Below are 18,305 nucleotides of genomic sequence, written 5' to 3'. Positions count from 1 at the left end.
CAGGAATCAAATGGAATTCAGAAGCACTTGGTGAAATGTAAAAGCCTCTATCAAATAGAAATGAAGTGTTCAGAGGCAAAGTAACATGCATAATATTTAGTATACAAAAGCTATGTTTCTAAGTGTTGTCTTCACAGCACACACACACACACACACACTGTACCATCCATTGTTCAATATCTCCCCATTTGCGGTCCGCTCTGTCATCTAATGTGGTGCTCAAGCCATAATATTTCTACGGAGAGACATGAAAGGAAGGTGAGAAAACATAGCACAGGTACCAGATTTCCATTGTTTTCTATCACATGCCCATTGTAATTACATAACCAGGCTGAAATCAAACACTGTCTGAGGTAGAAATGAGGAAGAGGGGGCCTACCTTCTGCACCTGGAAGATCTATACATCCACGGTGATGAGGGGGGGAGGGGGAAAAGACAGGAAGAGATCAAATATGATAACAGAAAAAAATAAATCGGCCTCAAATGTGATGGAGACAGATGAAGTCAGCTATCGCTAAAGGGAGAAAGACAAATGTGAAGTAACCTCCTGTGCACGGCAGTGACCCATGAAACCAAGCTCACTGGAGATTAAAGGCCTACGAGTCTGAGTTCCCACATATTTTCCCATGGTTCTTTAAGGTTGGCAAAAAGCTACCAAGTCTGTAGTCTCATGATCACAGATGTGAGATGACGGCCTCTGGCAGATCCTAGTACAGAGGACTTTTAAGAACCAGACTATACGAGTGTTTCTGCTCCTCGTGTTGATCACCAGCCCACGTTTCTTGTTTGGAGAACAGCAAGATCACATTTACGTTTGTTAAAACACAAGAAATCTAAAAATTCCTCCACAAATGCTCATTAAAGGTGTGTTAGCTAGGGTTTTACACACTGTCTGATAAATCAAGTGAAAAGGGGACAGGATGTGGGGTCTACATGACAGTCTGCTGCTTTCAGCTGTGTTGGTTTTGTCTGTTTTGAGTCTCACTACGGCCTCTAATGGCCTAAAATAAATTAGGTAGGTACCCTTAAAGAAATGGTTTTAGATCTTTTCCTTTGTTGCTGACTGTTGGATGAGATGTCTGTGCTGTAAAACTCTACAGACAGCAAATAGTTAGCTTGGCTGGGAACACTGCCCAAAGGTAAATCTCATCCACACTGTTTTGTTAGAATAGGTATAGTATACAGTAGGTAGTTGGCATAGTAAGTAACATTCACCAAGAAATGAAATGAAATCCCTTAAATTCATCAAGACTATTTCTGCACCTTTATACCAACAAGGCCATTAAAATACATAAATGTGTTTGTCTGTCAAGAAGGCCAACAAACAACTACCGCTCCTTTTACTTAGACTGCAGCTTCATTTGCCAAACACACTTACAGTAAATTAAAGCACCCGATGCTTCTTTGAGCTCGTCTCGTCTCTGCTGACCAAATCCCTCACACACTAAAAACCACCTTTGCTGCTGCACTTTCCATGCCACTGCTCCACTACTTTATTCCAGATTTACTATCACTGTCTCTCTTGTATGCTTGCCCAGTATAGAAATTGGCTACTTTGTGATTCTGGTTTTCAGAAACCCATTTGCAGCTGACTGCTTTGCCCACTGCATCACTTCAGTAACACCAGCAATCCTAGATAATCAACAACCTCTTGCCCTCACAAGTCCACTGCTCTTAACTTATAGATTCAGTTGAGATGAAAGGTCATGTGCCCATACTGATGACCTCTTACTCCAGGCAAATCAAAGAATTCATGAAGTCAAAGTCATTTCCAAGGTGGTGACCCCGAGTTGAAGAGGTCAGATTTCTTTATAAAATATATTGTAAATGGTGAGAAGCTTCAGGAAGCTCTGATACATAATATTATCATGTCAAAACTCAAAGGTGCACCATTTTCACATTATTCCTGCATACAATATAGCTGCAGCACCATTACCAGAGGGAAAACACATCCTGTGCATGATGCACCATGTCAGTGAGCAATGACCAACTTCCTCCAACATACTGAAACTAATTCTGAGGTTCTCTTATTTGGCCTGCCAAACTCTATTCAACAGTTGTTGTTATAATTTTCATTAAATGCATTGTTAGCCAACACAGATGGATTCATAGCAATATGTTGTTTTTACCAACAACGGTATAATGTGAGATTTTAGGATGTACCAGAACATAATGTGATACAAAGCATGGCCAACGCACAGATTAATATCTGAATGCAGGCATCTCAGCTACTACCCATGTGTCATTACATGCCTGGACACCCGATTACCAACTGAGCCAGGCACCGTCATAAGCCCTTTCATCACAGTCAGCTTACATGTTTGCGGTGGCTCTATCCAACTCACCAAGCTCCCCTTCTTGATCGGAGGGGTTCTTGGGCGCCCAGTGAGGGCAGCCCTCAGCCCCCTCCCTGCTAGCCGACGCCTAGCCGTCCTACTGTTCTCAGGGTACCAGGAAAGGTGACTTTTTTTTTGAATGACTGCTGTCATTCAAATAGGCAAGATGAGGGCAGGACACGGTGCTAAATTTCCAGCTCAAAACAACAGAAGCAACCACACGGACTCATTGGATGCTATACAGCCAATATTACACCTTTATGTCCCGTCTTCAACGTGTGAGAAAATATCCAAAACTTCAGAAGGTGGCAGGCATAGCGACCGATCAATCATGTCAACAACAACAACCGCGCCTCCACTGCAGCGTGGACCAAAGACCGCAACCTGTTAAGCTACTTTACAACTTGGCTAAAGGGTGTACGATAATAAGGATAAGGATAATCACCTTTAAACATAAATATAAAGGTATGTGTCAATCAAGATATATGCAAGAACAGACTCAATGATTAATTAGATGGAACATTGTGGGTGTGGTGTATGAATGTTAACACTTTGTAATAATTCTTTAGTATATTACTGTGTGGTGTAGAAGATAATTATTTAAGAATGTAATTATGTATGAATGTTAACACTCTGTTATAATTTTTTAGTATATTACTTGTGTGGTGTAGAAGAGAATTATTTGTGTAGAGATACTGCTTGCAAACCAATGATGGTAAGATGATGTCATGGGGTAGGACTGGATAAGTCTGACTTCTTCCTACTCCATTCAAACATGTACTAGGTATAAGCAAATTGATATTGGATTATTATTGACCAAGTATGTTACACACAAGGAATTTGTTTCCAGTACACAACTGAGGCAGCCATCTGCAGCGCCACCTCAACCGATGGCTCTAACCATCAGGGGCAACGGGGGGTTCAATGTCTTGCCCAAGGACACCATGACATGTGGACTGCAGGCACCAAGATTCACACCTTCAACCTTCTGGTTGGGAGACGACTGCTCTACCCACTGAACAACAGTCACCCCCACACACACGTGTGCAAGCACGGAGACCAGACTCATCTTATGACCATTAATCCAGTTCTCTGTGTGTACATTTGCAGAATGAGGTTTGGCTCACCATCAGTGTTTTTATTGCTGAATAGCTGAGTGCTGCTGGAATGCTGAAAAGCACAGGACTCCTCATTGAGAAGAGAGTTTGCTCTGTGAGGCACCAAATCTTACTTGTAAAACAAATCAAAGGAATGTAAATTTTAAAGGAGAACAAAGATAGGATTGGTCAATGTGACCGCTGATGTGAGGTGATAGAAATGTGAGAGTTCCCAGACAGTTTGCTTAGTTTATAATTAAGGCAGTATCAACCCCTGTAACTGTACTGGGCTATACAAATAAAGCTGAATTAACACACCACTGACTTGTAGTACAAACAAGTCAGACTGTAATGTTGATGCCACAGCTTATTCAACTGGTACGGCTGATGAACCAAGAGGTGGGGCTGTGGATCGTAAATCTGTACATAGTGTAATGTGTTTTATTTACTTATTTTTCCACTTTCTATAAACAACAGTTTGACTGCTAGGAACTCTGTGCCCTTTAATACTGCGGCTATAGCGCTCTGTTTACACCTATGACCCACAGGGTAAAAGAGCGCAAGGCAATGCTCACAGGAAGTGTTCTAGGTCCAGACTGCTGAAATCATCCTGTTATTTAGGGTAACACATTACTAAGCTGCATAACATACAAAAGCACCTATTGTTAGGCACAAAATAAAAACCTGAAACTGTTCCAGATGTGAAGTCACATGGATAACACTCTTCTCAAACCGTTTCTCTCATGGTCAAACCAACATGTGCCAGGCCAGTCCATGGGCAGTGATGTCCTTAAGAGTCCGTCATACGGTGTCTCTTGTTTCATGGGTTTAATGTGTATTTTGACTGCCGTACCTCTTTCTGTTGTCTCTCCAGCTCCTTCATGCGGATCTCTCTGGCCTCTGCCCTCGCTGCCCTCTTTGCTGCCAGCCTGGCCTCAGCCTAAGGGGAGATCAAAATAAACTGAGACACAGAGAGAAAGAAAAATAGAAAAGGTGAAGTACCAATTTAGATGGGCTCAAATGGCACACATCTAAAAGCGATGAACATGCATGTGACCAGAGGTCCAGCTCCTCGACAGAGTTTTTATGAGATGTGAACTTTGTGACACACTGTTGGAGGTAAATGCACCAAAAGCTAAAGTGCCAAGTGTCACAAGGGATAAATGAATCTTTCATTAATATAGTGTGATGCTGTACATTTATACCAAAGGAACGTTATTAGAATTTAGTAATGCAGCTACACATTCAGATCTTGGCTATTTGTCACAGTAGACAGGAACACAAGTGGTGCAGCAGTGTCTATAAACACAGAATATCAAGTTTCCGTTAAACTCTGAAAACATCTAGTGGACTGTGTTTGGAAGTTTTGAAAGTCTTGCCTTTTGCTCCACTCAGCACTCGGGCATGAGCCGGGTCTTTTCCTTAAAAGGACCTCTCAGAGCGAGTACCTCGTGTGTGCGTTACAGTGTGTGTGTGTGTGTGTAAGCATTTCCTTCCTCTAACTTTGTGGTAGACACGATGTGATGGCAGTCTGTTTGCCTTTAGGCAGGGTAACTGTAATTCCTCCTACCACTAATGCATCTCCCCAGTCAGTCACTAAGAACGATTAACAGGACAACAGACAAAGAAAAGAGACATCTTCAAAGGAAAACACATTTTTACTTCATGGCTATGAACCCAGTTTAAAAGACCTCACTGAACACCTGAAAATGCAAAAGTAAAACATGTCCTGTTCCTGTACAAAAGGAATTTACTCCATCTCCAGAACAATACCTGGATGAACTACTTGATCTTGTCATGCAAGCTTTTTTTTCCCACTATTAAGACTTTTTGCCAATTCAAAGTAAGGGGATGCAGAGTTCATTCTCCTTTAACACAAGCAGACATTGTACAAATTCGGCCCAATTTTAGGCGATTCAGGGACCCTCAGCAAATTTTAGGATAGGGACAAATTTCATGACGATCGGTTGTGGTTTTAAAGTCTAGTGTATGCAGAAGAACTACCAGTACAGAAATACAAAGATATGTTTAAGGTACTTTTTTTTAAACCCTCAAATACCAGCATTGATATCTATAGCTTGTCTGAGGCTGCAGGTTTGCAGCTGATACTGACATTGATATTTGTCCATTTATTAGACCAATATAAAAATCAGAGACATTAAGTAGACAGTAACTAATACTTTCTTCTCTCCTATAAAAATGTTTTACATTCTATACAATCTTGATATGGATCCCAAAGACTATGTCAACAACAAGCTTGGACAAGAATGCGATGCACCTGCACTAAGCTAATATCAGTTGATATGTCGTCCTGGCTGTTCTGTTGGTTCTAATGGCATCAAAAATCAGTCGGACTCAACTAAATGTGTCAATGTCACAATACCGCTAATATCAGAAGATAATGAATTTTACCGCCAAAGCACTTAAACCTGTATTATCATGAACAATATAATACGAGCCGACCACTAACTCCTGGTGCCATCTAGATGCTTCTTTCTGTGCAGCACAGCAACAGCACATGAAACCACACCCGACCACACCCAATCGTAATGCGGATGTGGTTTTAGCACTCAGTGCAGAAATACTTTTGCCCATACAAATTTTACCTACAAGTTAAAATTACAAGCTATGAGGGCTGTAGAATTACTTTGGCAACATCCATCCTGCCTGAATCAGCTCTTCAGACAACAGAAGTCCAAGACATTAGAACAGCAGCAGGTTTCACCCTGCATTACGCTGTGTGTACTAGAGATGTCCAGCTTGTGAATGTAATCAGGACATTGTTAAAAAGAATCCTCAGTAACCCCTGTGACTTAAGGACATATAAAAACCATAATAAAAATGTTCAAAGCTCTTCTAAGCAGTTATGAGTGGTGACGAAGGTATTCCAGTAATAGTCCTTACTCTTCTCTTTGTGGATCACTCACTATGTTTAAATGTTTAAATTTCTTCACAGTCAGCTACTGCTCATTGTCCTTAGGAGTCTTAACATTTGTGCTCATGGCTTTTAGTCCCAAAGATAAATCTAACGTGCTGTGCCTGTGCTGATGCAGCTACACGGAGGTGTCTGTGTACAGTCTCTAATAACACATTTTATCTCCAAGCACCCTAGTGCTGACAAAGTTGCAATGTCAGAGGACGAATATGGCATCGGACTTTTGACCTCCAGCAACATAAATGCAGCTCTTGAAAACCTCCATTACCATGGGCACTTTTCTCTGAGTAGTACTGGTACTCACTCCATCCAACAACAAGCTCAGGGGTTAAGAGCTTTTACTCAGACACCTTGTCAATAGTTTGTATTAAGCGCACAAGGCCAAGTGTTCTGACTTCATTGAAATAAAGAGGCATGATCTATAATAAACTGGGGTTTTTTTTGCCGTTTCCCAATTTAGGTGTCACATGGGTGGGGCATGCAATACCACATATAATGCACTACAATACAGGAAGTGCAAACAATCATATCAAGCTGAATTAGACCTTCCTGTGGATGTCAACTTTCTTGAATTGTATGGATGTAGTAAACCACACCCAAATACAGCAGGCGGGTCAAACCTACCCTGAGAGTGATTTCCAAGCCTGTTACTGATCTACCACGCACGATGTCTAACACACCATGTAATCATCTACTCTGCAATCATCTGTTAAAAGAAACTGCAACGTACCTTAGAATATTAAGCTAGGCTAAAGTTACTCAAGCTCACAATGTATTATTCTAAAGACACTATATGAAGAAATGTAGTCTGTGCTACCATACACTACACAGCACAACCCAATGCTGGGAGGCTGTGCTTGATTTAGACAACTTTGCCTGCTTTGTAGGTGGTGCAAATACAGCTACTATATAACCTATGAGGAGGTAAAATAACGATAACCTTAATGGTAGCAGGTAACTAATCCCTCAACTGACTTAGCAGTGCTGCACACTGTTGATTTAGATTATGTGAACATTCACGTTGTTCAGCGAGCCCACCTGGGCCTCCAGATGGCGTGGGCCCAGGTGCAGTCGAGCCACGCTCTGCCAGTGTGTCTAACTCCATTCACCTGTCTTTAGGAAGACAGGTGAATGGAGTTCACAACAATGCAGCTCAAAACGATGCCAAGACTAATTCTTTTGAAATATTATTCAACTTCAAAAACTGGTATTTAAAATACAATTCATTCATTAAAAACTTACAGTTATACATCATATCATCAGTCATTATAAATGAGTAGAAACTTGGATCATCTGCCTTTTCACACATATTGTACCAAGTATACATCGTGGCTGCCTCTAGTTAGAAAGATGCCCCTAACTAGGCCAAAATAAAGAATTGCACATCCTCGTTTACAGCTATTTATAATGACCTACATGAACTCAGGTTCTATCAGAACTGTTCTAATTCAATTTCAATGGGATGACTGTCCTCCAGAGAACCCATGAGCTAGATCATTATGAAAATGAAGGCACTGACAAGTTTTATTGTTTGGATATAACCTCTGAAATGCTGACAAAGTAGAGAAAAGTTTATAGAAAGGTTTATTTCAACCATTCTGAGTAGAGAATGGCCGACTACAGTAACACAGTGCATGTTCTTCCTCCTAGTAATGACTTGCAATTATATCAAGAAAGTCAAAACCGTATGTGACATGCTACAGTATAAAATCATAAAGGCAGTGCTGCTGACAACCCAAACAGGGGAACGCGTTCATTTCCAATAGATGTTACGTCTTCATGCTGCTTTCATGGAGTCACACACATTCATATACTCTATTTAACCCCTGCATCTGGGCAGTGACACCCAAGTAGAGGAGCTACATATACCTGCTCACAGGCACAATGAGCTTTGTAAAAGGAGACTGACAGACTGAACCGATTCCACCACCTCTCCTCTGTCCACTGCACTGACTCCCTGTTGCAGTTCACATCCAGTTGAAAGACACTGGAACTCTTAAATCCAAAGTTTAGAAAGCATGTTTACGCCAACCTAAAACACTACCACCTGAGGCTGTCAAATCCTCATTAAACTGAGGTGAGAGGGAATGTAAAAAAAAAAGGATCTGATAAATGATCAACTCCACTGCTTTGGTCACATAGAATGGCCTTTAATAAACTGAAACATCTTTTGTTTGACCATTTAGCCTACTTTGTCCTACCTGCTTGGTAAACTGCTGTGCCACCCAATGTTTCAAGTGCATCAGCACCCTCATTGTGCCCAATCTGCTAAACTGGAATACCTGCACTCAGTCCCCCTGAACCCCACCCCCGACTGGTCTGTAAGATTTGGAAGAAAACTCAGCCATGATGAATAAACAGGAAGGGCTATGTGATAACAATCTGCACGGGCTGTTCACATCATGATGTCATCAAGGGCGAGCCAACACTCAGAGCCTCTACATCCTTTTAAGGAGACACCAGCCAAGCCAGGCCAGGCTGAACAGAAGCTGTAGCTTGTGTATACACATATCAGGAAATACACAAGTAATTGTTTAGACCATTAATCTGTGTTTAAGCACTTCATGGCATAATAGAGTTTACCTGGAAAATGTTAACCTGCTACAGCCAAGTTCTGGTTGGCACAGCAGTTTGGTTCACATAAACGGAAGGACAGGAAACTCAAAATGCCTGTTAAGTGCAGAACATTTAATCATCTCTACAAAATTCTGTGCTTGCTTCAGATGGCGATATGATTATAAAATGCTGCTATTCTTTCAGTGAAGATTTAACTTGTTTGCCCTCATTAGGTATTAAAGATTAACTTGGCTGTGACCTCATGAGGGAGTGTGGCTTTCTGCCATGTTCCCTGGATGACTGTAAGAATGAAAAGGGGACTGTATGGTGGGTTTCCCCTTCCTCATAATCGAGCCCCAGACTAATCTGCTCTAAATACTGTGTTCACTTCAAAACGTCACTGAGCTTCTAAAAGCTACCCAGCATCAAACGTAGAACCATAATCCCCTATTTAGACTGTCTCCTCAGACTCACACAAACAAAACAGCCCATCAAGAAAACCCTGAACAGCTGCTGTGGACTGAGATTATAAGTCAGGTACTAATAATTGGGGCTAAACAGAGTGCTGGAATTCACACGATTCTGTGGAAATATTTTCAAAGTAACTCTTCATTTAAACATCTGCCTACACCACTGCAAAACAAAGTTAACCAGACAGCACTTAGTGGGCGACAGTGGTGCAGTGGCTAGAGCAGCCGTCTCCCAAATGGAAGGTTGAAGGTTCGAATCTCGATGCCTGCAGTCCACATATCGATGTGTCCTTGGGAAAGACACTGAACCCTCAAGTTGCCCGTGATGGTGGCACGTATGCACGCAGCGGTCAAATTTCGTTGTACGTGTCACAATGTGACAATAAAATAAAGCTTTTTCTTCTTAGTGTGTGCAAACCACCAAGGGGCAACTCATTTTCCTCATAATGCCATAAAATCAATATCAGTGTCTTGCCCAAGGACACTTCAACGTCTGGACTGGAAGCACTGAGATTCGAACCTTCAACCATCTGGTTGGGAGACGACTGCTCTACCCACCGGGCTCAGAGGAGTCCGACCGATCCTGCCCGCGGGCCGCACGGATCCTCTCGGACCTCCGAACATGAGCAATTACTAAACTAAACAGCTAAATAAATGTTCCATGCACACTGAAATAATGTGCACTTACAGTCAAAATCCATTCATTACTGTTTGAGCTATGCTGTGAACAAACCAACCAACGTCAGTAAAAATGTTACCTCAGCCTTGGGGAAGGTAAAAAAATACAAACCATCTGTCCTATCTTTCCTCTGCTACATAAGACACCCTCTTAGAAAGTTTCTAATCTCTGTGGACCCAGTTCTAATGACACCACCTCAGTGAAAGGCCGGTGCTGCTCAACCACATTCAACAGAAAGTATTTGAAACAGTCCTCTATGTGATATCCAGATGTGTGGTGCTATTTGATAAACAAAGGTTAAGAAAAAAAAATGTATGTAATGTTGTGAATTTCAACCTGATTATGCAAAAAAAGACTTTCTACTTTTTTGGAGAGAAAAAAGTGGTGGCTTGTCATTCTGGTGCACTCTGACTGCACTCCACCTTTGGTTATATCTCCTATGAGCACTCTCAGTGCAGATGTGTGCGTGTGAGACACTGTAACCTGTCAATCACACATGCACAGCTAACTGTGAAGCCTAGAGGAATGGGGAAAATGCCTGGTCTACAAGTCATTTAATGCTTTGGTCTTTATATCAATCTGCTGTCACAACAACTACAGCTGACCTTAACACCTAACAAGCTTTAAGCAGTTTTGTGTCACAGACAAATTTCCAACATAAAAACCACGAGTCTTGCTACAGTCATGTTGCACTCACAACATCTCCATCATTTGGTGTAAGGTGGTGATCCAATCTTTTTAAGTCAGTCTTTTTCTCATCTTGATGTTCTGATAAAGTCAAACGTTTTATATTATCATAGGTCTGTGGTAAACGGTGAGGTGAACATCATAAACAACCAGGAGGTGAGCGTTCTCTAGCACCAAACAGGAAGCCACATAACGGGCACAGACACACCAGTAAATACATAATAAATCTGTGGGTAAATATGACGAAGACATCAGTGACTCCACGCTTCTGTTGGAAAGCTACAACGGAGCACAAAGAGGTGGAGCGAGCAAGAGTGTCTGTCTGACACGTCATTCAATTTGTACCACAACAGACTGAAAAAACATGAGGTGGACAGAACTCGATGTCCCCTTTCAGTCAAACTGAGTCATGTTCACATTCTGTCATGTCTTTTCTTATTTTTGGCTGTTTGGCTGCGTACACAAGTGCAGCTGTAGCCAAACAGGAGCATATGGGAAGTAGTCTCAAAAGAAATCTAGGGGCAGTTTTGCCAACAGTGACCCTGCATGAACCCCCGTCTCTGGAAAAGTCTACGACTCTGCCAGTGTGTCTAACTGCATTCACCTGTGTTTAGGAAGAGTCTACGACTAAAATCTGTGTGACTAATGACACATTGTCTTTAGATGTGAGAGGGTGTCAGACTTTAGTCTTTTAAACGTCCTTCAGTCTTATCACAGTCTTCTAGTGTAAGTGCTTAGGACCTGACTTGCTTGAGACTTTTTAATGAGATAGCAGTGACTTCAAGTTTTCAAATACAATGTTATTTTCATGGCCAGACCTTAAAGATTTGCAGCTTGTGACTTGACCCATTAGTCACATTAGTGGCTCTCCAAAGCTGTACTTTGGCACAAACACTGCTCTCTAGCAGACAAAACAGAGCCCTTAAAATCATCGATTATGAAGAATGTCTTTGTACTTGAGTCTGCTTTTTCCTTTTCTCAGCTGTAGAAGCGTGGTTTACTGGAGACACCACATCCTGAGAGGTAAGGGCTAAACATAGATTATAGAAAGCTGCTGTTCATTCAGGGACAAACATGATGTGTTTGGACTATTCACTTACACACTACAGAAAAACACCAAACTAAAGTAATCCTTTTGTCTTTCATTTGCCAAAACTGTTGTATACGTAATCCATAACTGGCACAGAGAGAGAGTAGGACGTCTATCCTGGAACTCATATGTGACTGTTTAGATGTGTGGTTTAACTACTGAACCTTTATTAGTGAAACACAAACACCCATGATAGTTTAAATGACAAGAGAAGAATCCACCAAACGGTGTCTGTTATATGTAGACAGAACTGGAAATACACGAGTTAAATAATAAACTGTACTGCATATAATTTAAATTCCAATAAAACCACAAATGTATATTATCCAATTATAAACATGCCGAAATCCTCAACAGCAAGATCCAGCATGTGGCCTCATGGTCCTCAGAGCTTCACGATCGGCTGGTAAATAATCACCAAACCAAAAGCTGCTGTTGGCTTGCTCACCGGGGAAATGACACAGCTGACTGGTTCAACAAACATGCAACAGATACTGCTCTGGACCCACAAGGCTCTTCAAACAAACAAGCAATGGAAATGCTTGTGCTGTTGGAAAAACCTGCAGCAGTAATGCTGATAGCGCTCACCTAATCACGTCAACTGTGTTAGCATTAAAAACTTTAGTAGGGAACTTCAGATTAATTCTAGCAAATGCCATCTTGTACAGAACAAATGTATGTTTACAGCTGGATTCAGACTGTTTGACAGACTCAGGGAACAGACTCCCTAAAGTACCAAATTACTAACACTGTGGTATTCAGTGCTGTGAGGTCTGCTCTCATTTGATCAATGTTTAGTCAGGTTCACAGCACCAACTGCTTCTCTCCACCCTGTGATACTAAGGTGAGCAGAGAAATGTGCAGCAACATGCTAAGACAGCAGCTCACACTACAATCATCTCCATCCTTCTGTCTGATACTGTACAGAGCAACTTTCTTTAACTGTCCCCATCATTTCCATGCAGAATTCTTACTTTCATGTCGGCAGGATGACCGATTTGTGAGCCACATCTCTCCTCTGTCCCCATCCCCCACCCACAGACACAATCTACCCAATCTAAAACTGGGGTGCAGCAACAGCTGATCTTTCAGGAGTGTCTATTTTTAAAACTCTTTTGCAAAACAGGCCAACTCATCAGAGCTGACATACCATCCTGTCAGAGAACTGCCAGTGAGGGACTTGACCCCTCTGCTGCTTAAAGGCACAGACTTTCTCTTTGCTGCAATGATGTGAGAGAAAACTGGCCCCAATTACTGTTTTATTGTTGGGGTTGATGATGATGATGAAGATGATGATGATGATGATGATTCATACACCAAGAAGAAATGAGTTTCTGGATATTGTGTAGCTGCTGCCTAACTCTGTCAATCTCCCCATTTCCTCAGACCTGGGCCAGAACACATTTCTGCCACTGCAAATAACGAAATGATTACCAACTACAGAACGTGCACCCTCTGACACACTTCTGCAAAGTAAGCAGTCAGCGAAGCAGTTAGGAGAAGATAAAGACCAAACAGCATTGTTGCCAAGGCCATTCACTGCTAAAATGTGATGACTATAAAGGGTGAGTGTGTCAGTTAAAAGTGATATGCAAATTGCTCAAACATCCGGGGTCGGTTAGCACAAACCTGACTTCCTCCCAGCTGAAGACAAGTCATCAAAGTCGCCCTGAATCAGAGCTATGATGATAACACCACACTGAATCATATGTAAATTCATTCCTGGCTGGAAAGAAAATACTACTCCTAATGCTTCGTATTTCACAAATACAAAATGAACAATGTTGGTTCATAACAGTAAACGCCAGGGTTTGCCTTGTTTTATGGAGATTGTTGGTATTTGATTTTAAAATAAAACTCTGAAGAGCTGATTTTTAGCCCACGTTTCACACCTCAGAGGCACAAGTGTAGACAAAAGTGTGCGGGGTATCACACTTCAAATAGGGTGACTTAAGTTCTGAAAACACACTCGGTATTATATCTGTCAGTTTATCCTACACCAGACCCGTCATAACAAAGACAGTATGAACTGTGTAAACCTGTCCCAACATGACTTCACCACCTGTTACAAACAACTGTCTGCAACTACTGCTAGCCCGACCTGCATTGCTGAGGGACAACCCAACAACCCCTGCAGGTTAGCACATGAAAGGCCTATTCCTCATGGCACAGAAAACCATTTTAATCAGCTGCACGCCACGTTTATGAGAGCTGTCACTACACTTTGTGTAGAACAGAGCATACATAGATCTGTGTGTGTAATAATGATCATCATAACTACACTTTAATTTAGCGTTTCATTACATCATTCAGCACTGGCCCTGTCTTGAGAAGCCATGGACCAACATACCCAGCAGATAAACACCCCTGCAGCCAGTTATCTTAGTAATGTTCATATACATTACTCTTATTTATTCGGGTCAGGTGTTGGTCTAAGGTCTGTTATTGTCCCAAACACATGCACAGGAACTTTTCTCCTTCAGCTTCCAACATTGTCAGGTGTTGAACAGAATGGGCCAAACAAATAAGATATTTCAAAGCACACCCTATTGGCATCTATGTTACCAGGCAACAACTAAACTGTTTGGTGTATCACATCTCTACAGGTTCGTTCTCATACTACATTAACAGAAGAGGAACCAACCGTTGTCTGGAAAGCAGGAAATCAATGAACAAACTTGCAGTGCCATGTGCAGCCTAGAAATGTCATAAAATGTGGTTATTTAAAGGCAGTGATGACAATTAGAGATGAATTGGGCACAGGTCGTCTTGGTCAGTGGAGACTGGGGGCTTTTAAAGTTTTCTTTTTCATAAAAATAACCGGATAAAGTATGAAACGTTCAGTTAAGTGCGTGCCTGTAACAGGAGGAGGAGGAAGAAGACCAGTCCCTGAACTCTCTTCAGATTCGTCAGGACGGATTTATTCACATTTGACAGGTTTTCCACTCACCTCTCTGGCTATTAGGTTCAGGGCATCGTCCTCTGCTGTCGACCTCTCCTTCTTGGTGGACCTTTTCCGTCCTGTGCCCTGAGTCCCCATGTTTCCTCAGACGCTGGCTACAGTTAAACTCACTCTTGTGGTCCCACGGTGGCCTGAGTAATCCAAACAGAGCGGTAGCTGGTGGGTCTCATGTGTCGCTAAAGCCTCAGAGATAAAGCAGACGGTGCCTGGTCGCGTTCACAGCTCGGGTCATTGTCACACATCCGTTTCTACACCTCTTCCTGTGTTTCTGCAGAGACGCGCGAACTTGCGACAAAGTCTGGTTCAGACCGTCGGTGAGCGGCGGCCCATGTGCGCTTCATAGACGTTTACTAGTCGGTCAAAAACCGCCCACTGTTGCTTTTACACCAAGTCTTTGGAAATAAAACTAGTACCAGTAAACACCAACCGTAACCAAACTATTGTTGGGAAACCTTATACTGGTCTTTTTATTTAGCAGCCAGGATTATGACTTCACCACCTGACGGATTCACGAATAAGAGTTTGTTACACACGAACTTCACAGTCCGTGCTTAATTAAGCTTCCTTCAGGTGATGTCGGATATGTGGCTTTCTATCCTGTTGAAGGTCATACTAAGAACAACATGAGCAGAAGTATCTACGTCACGTGATTAAAAACGGTGACGTTTGTTGTGCTGTATAACGCCACTAGACAATAGATTATTTTCTTCAATATCTCCAACGTTTTTCTAAATATAAGCCGAAATAGATCGATTTTCAAAACAATTTGTTAGCCAAGCCACATACCAGTTGCTTATAGGTTTTTCACTTTATTATAAGAACAGCAAAAAATTAGAGATATGACTGACTGTGGATCAAAGTATGAATCTTTTTGTTCGTTTGTTTTTTCATCTTCTAAAATAAGGCACCCCTGAAATGCCATGGTCGGGAGTTTAGGCAGAGCACTTGAATGCAGCATCAGCATCTGGACAGGGCCTCCATACATGTTCAGGGGTTCGTTTCCAACCAGAAGCCACAGCTCCTGGCTATCGCACTCTCCCACACCCCGGCTGCTATTTATAATGATGACCAGCAAGTTCTAAAACAGGCTTCAGTTTCTTAAAGAGGTAGACATGACCTCAGTTATGAACGGCTTTTCATTGCCAGCCAAACACAATGCAGAGTTCATAATCTCCAAGTAACTGTCTAGCAGCTTATGGTGTGTCTGAAATAGGGTTAAGTTTATAGTGACCTCATTAGATACTTTTTATAGCTTGTGCTATCACCGTTGTAACATTTGGAACTCCTATAACTTTGCCCTGTGATATTTTTATACTTCCCCTCTAAGTCTAACATCATATCAAAATTGCTGTAGCACATCTAAAGGAATATGGAATTCACATTCAGCTTAATTGTTATTCAGTGGGTTGAGAGTAATATTTATCCACATTTTCTCAATGAATTGTTTTGAAATCTTACACAGGAACTTTTCTTTTTTCAATTTAACTGAGGCTGAAATATTCACGATGCATGAAACAGTCCTGCCTACCATTATAATAGGCAAGTTTGTCCAGATTCACAAGTTCAGGAGGAGTGAAAGACTAATGGTGCAGAGGTGTTGTACTCACTCATATTTTTCTTACTGGAGAAACTGTGAGGTGGGATGTATAGTTTATAATCCATGTATGTATGAATGCCAATTATACTTCTTTCAAAGTGTAGATAAGATGTGATAATAATTCACAAAAGATGGATTTGATACAGACATGTTTGCAGACTTTACAGCAAGGCTGTGGTATATACAATGCTGCCCCCCTGTGCTGATACAGTTTCATGCAAGGAGATACTCGGGAAGAAAACAGGCCAGCTGCAGGCTGTGCAGAATCCCTGAGTAACCTATGATGTGCATAAAGAAATGGAATCATTCTGTGTCTAATTTCTAATGACTAGCTATTTGTCTTCCATACAGTATACTTAGCAATACATGTTAACAGGAAATGAATGTTGACACATTCTGTGCAAACTGATTATTGTTTGAAATGACTTGTTTTTCTTTCTGAAGTGTTTGAAAGTGTATTAGGAAGAAACAGAACAGAATCATTTTGCGCCTGACATGTAGCATTTGAACTGTAATAGCTGAGGTCAAGGGAAACAACAGCAAACTTTGGAAAATGACCAAAGTTTCCCCAAACCGTTTCAGTTTCTGTTTGCATACATAATAATCTTCCCAAGTGTCACTAACAAGAAACATGACTATAAATTTTACTGTTAAAATCATTATGTGTGACATCTGATGGCCACAATAGATGACAATGCACATTACTGCTAATTTGTAACTGGCTGCAAGGTTGTATAGCCCAGTAGTGGGTGTGTACAAGGAAGTGAAACGTTGTTGACATTTACAAGTTGAGGCTGGACTTTGTTTTACTTTTATTTCCCATATAACCAAGTGCACAGACTGCCAACATAGAAGACCCACTGAGTCCTCTGTACAGGTTGGAGCAGCTTTTGCTTCTTCACAGAAAAAAAGACTACAGGATCAGGACTGAGGGCCTTGGCTGGATTGTATATTTTTTCTATTCCACCTGTGTTGCCTGGCTGTTTTCAAGTCAACTAAATCTTTTGATGGGGGAGAATCTCCCAAGGGGGCCAGGAGGAGCCCAGCTCCACAATGGCACTTTGAGAAAAGCTGTGCGGACTCTCAGGGTTAAGCTGGTATTTCTGGGAAGTTCTGGTGTGGGAAAGTCAACCTTGGCACAACGATTCAGCAAGGATGAGTTCAGGAGCACATCACCGACTGTAGGCTGTGAGTTGATGATACTGGGAGCAGTGATTGAATATCACGCATAATAATTATGATTGCTGAAAAGCCATTCAAAGTTTTATGTGTGTGTGTATGTGTACATATATATAAAACAAAAAAGCCAAATCTGATCCAGTCCACAGAGCTCCAGAAATGGACTGGTCAGAATTACTGACATCCTCAACTTAATATTTGGCAGCCCACCCTTTGGACAAAATAACTGAAATCAGTCACTTCAGTGAGTTTCTTCCAACTCTCTAGTGTAATTGTGGACCACTCTTCTTCTGCCAGCTGCTCCAGCTCTCTGAGATGAAGGCTTCCTTCTCCCAGCTGATGTTCTGACATCTCTCCACAGGAGCTCTCTGGGATTTAGACCTGGACTCATTGCTGGCCACTTCACAACTCTCCAGCTCATTGTCTGAAACCATTTCTGGTGCTTGTTGAAGTCTGCTTTGAGTCATTGTCCTGTTGTAAGACCCATGACCTCTGATGGAGACCCAGCTTTCTGACTCTGGGCCCTATGTTGTGCCCCAGAATTCACTGGTAGTCTTCAGATTTCATAAAGCCACACACACAGTCAAGACATCCAGAGGCTGAAGCAGCAGAGCAACCCCAAAACATCAGTGAACCTCCACCATGTTTGACTGTAGGGACGTGTTCTTTTCTTTTAAGACCTCATTTCATTTTCTGAAAACAGTAGAATGATGTGCT

General features: G+C 41.7%; 2 protein-coding genes across 20 annotated transcripts in view; one reads left to right on the top strand and one right to left on the bottom strand.

The window, feature by feature from the left end:
• The window catches only part of lrrfip1a (leucine rich repeat (in FLII) interacting protein 1a), a 35,429-nt gene extending 20,018 nt beyond the window's left edge, over nucleotides 1–15,411 (bottom strand). For 7 of the 19 annotated variants that reach the window (XM_020606520.1, XM_020606521.1, XM_020606510.1 and 4 more), the window contains exons 1-4: nucleotides 14,801–15,401; nucleotides 4,287–4,373; nucleotides 380–397; nucleotides 164–235 (exon numbers count right to left, since the gene is read on the bottom strand). In XM_020606520.1, coding sequence (XP_020462176.1) covers nucleotides 164–235; nucleotides 380–397; nucleotides 4,287–4,373; nucleotides 14,801–14,890 — 267 coding nt within the window. In that variant the 5' untranslated portion in view covers nucleotides 14,891–15,401. Of the gene's footprint in view, nucleotides 1–163; nucleotides 236–379; nucleotides 398–4,286; nucleotides 4,374–14,800 lie in introns of all 19 variants that reach the window. The other 12 variants (XM_020606509.1, XM_020606517.1, XM_020606513.1 and 9 more) reach the window with 6 other exon arrangements.
• Nucleotides 15,412–17,296: 1,885 nt separating this feature from the next.
• Nucleotides 17,297–18,305, top strand: part of LOC109963750 (ras-related protein Rab-17-like) — an 11,801-nt gene continuing 10,792 nt past the window's right edge. Inside the window, 1 exon segment of the mRNA XM_020606532.1 lies at nucleotides 17,297–17,597. Coding sequence (XP_020462188.1) covers nucleotides 17,417–17,597 — 181 coding nt within the window. The 5' untranslated portion in view covers nucleotides 17,297–17,416.

Source organism: Monopterus albus, unplaced genomic scaffold (assembly GCF_001952655.1).
Source record: "Monopterus albus unplaced genomic scaffold, M_albus_1.0 scaffold79.1, whole genome shotgun sequence".
Taxonomy (NCBI): Eukaryota; Metazoa; Chordata; class Actinopteri; order Synbranchiformes; family Synbranchidae; genus Monopterus; species Monopterus albus.
Note: the sequence above shows the minus strand (reverse complement) of the source record. Positions and strands in the feature narration are given on the sequence as shown.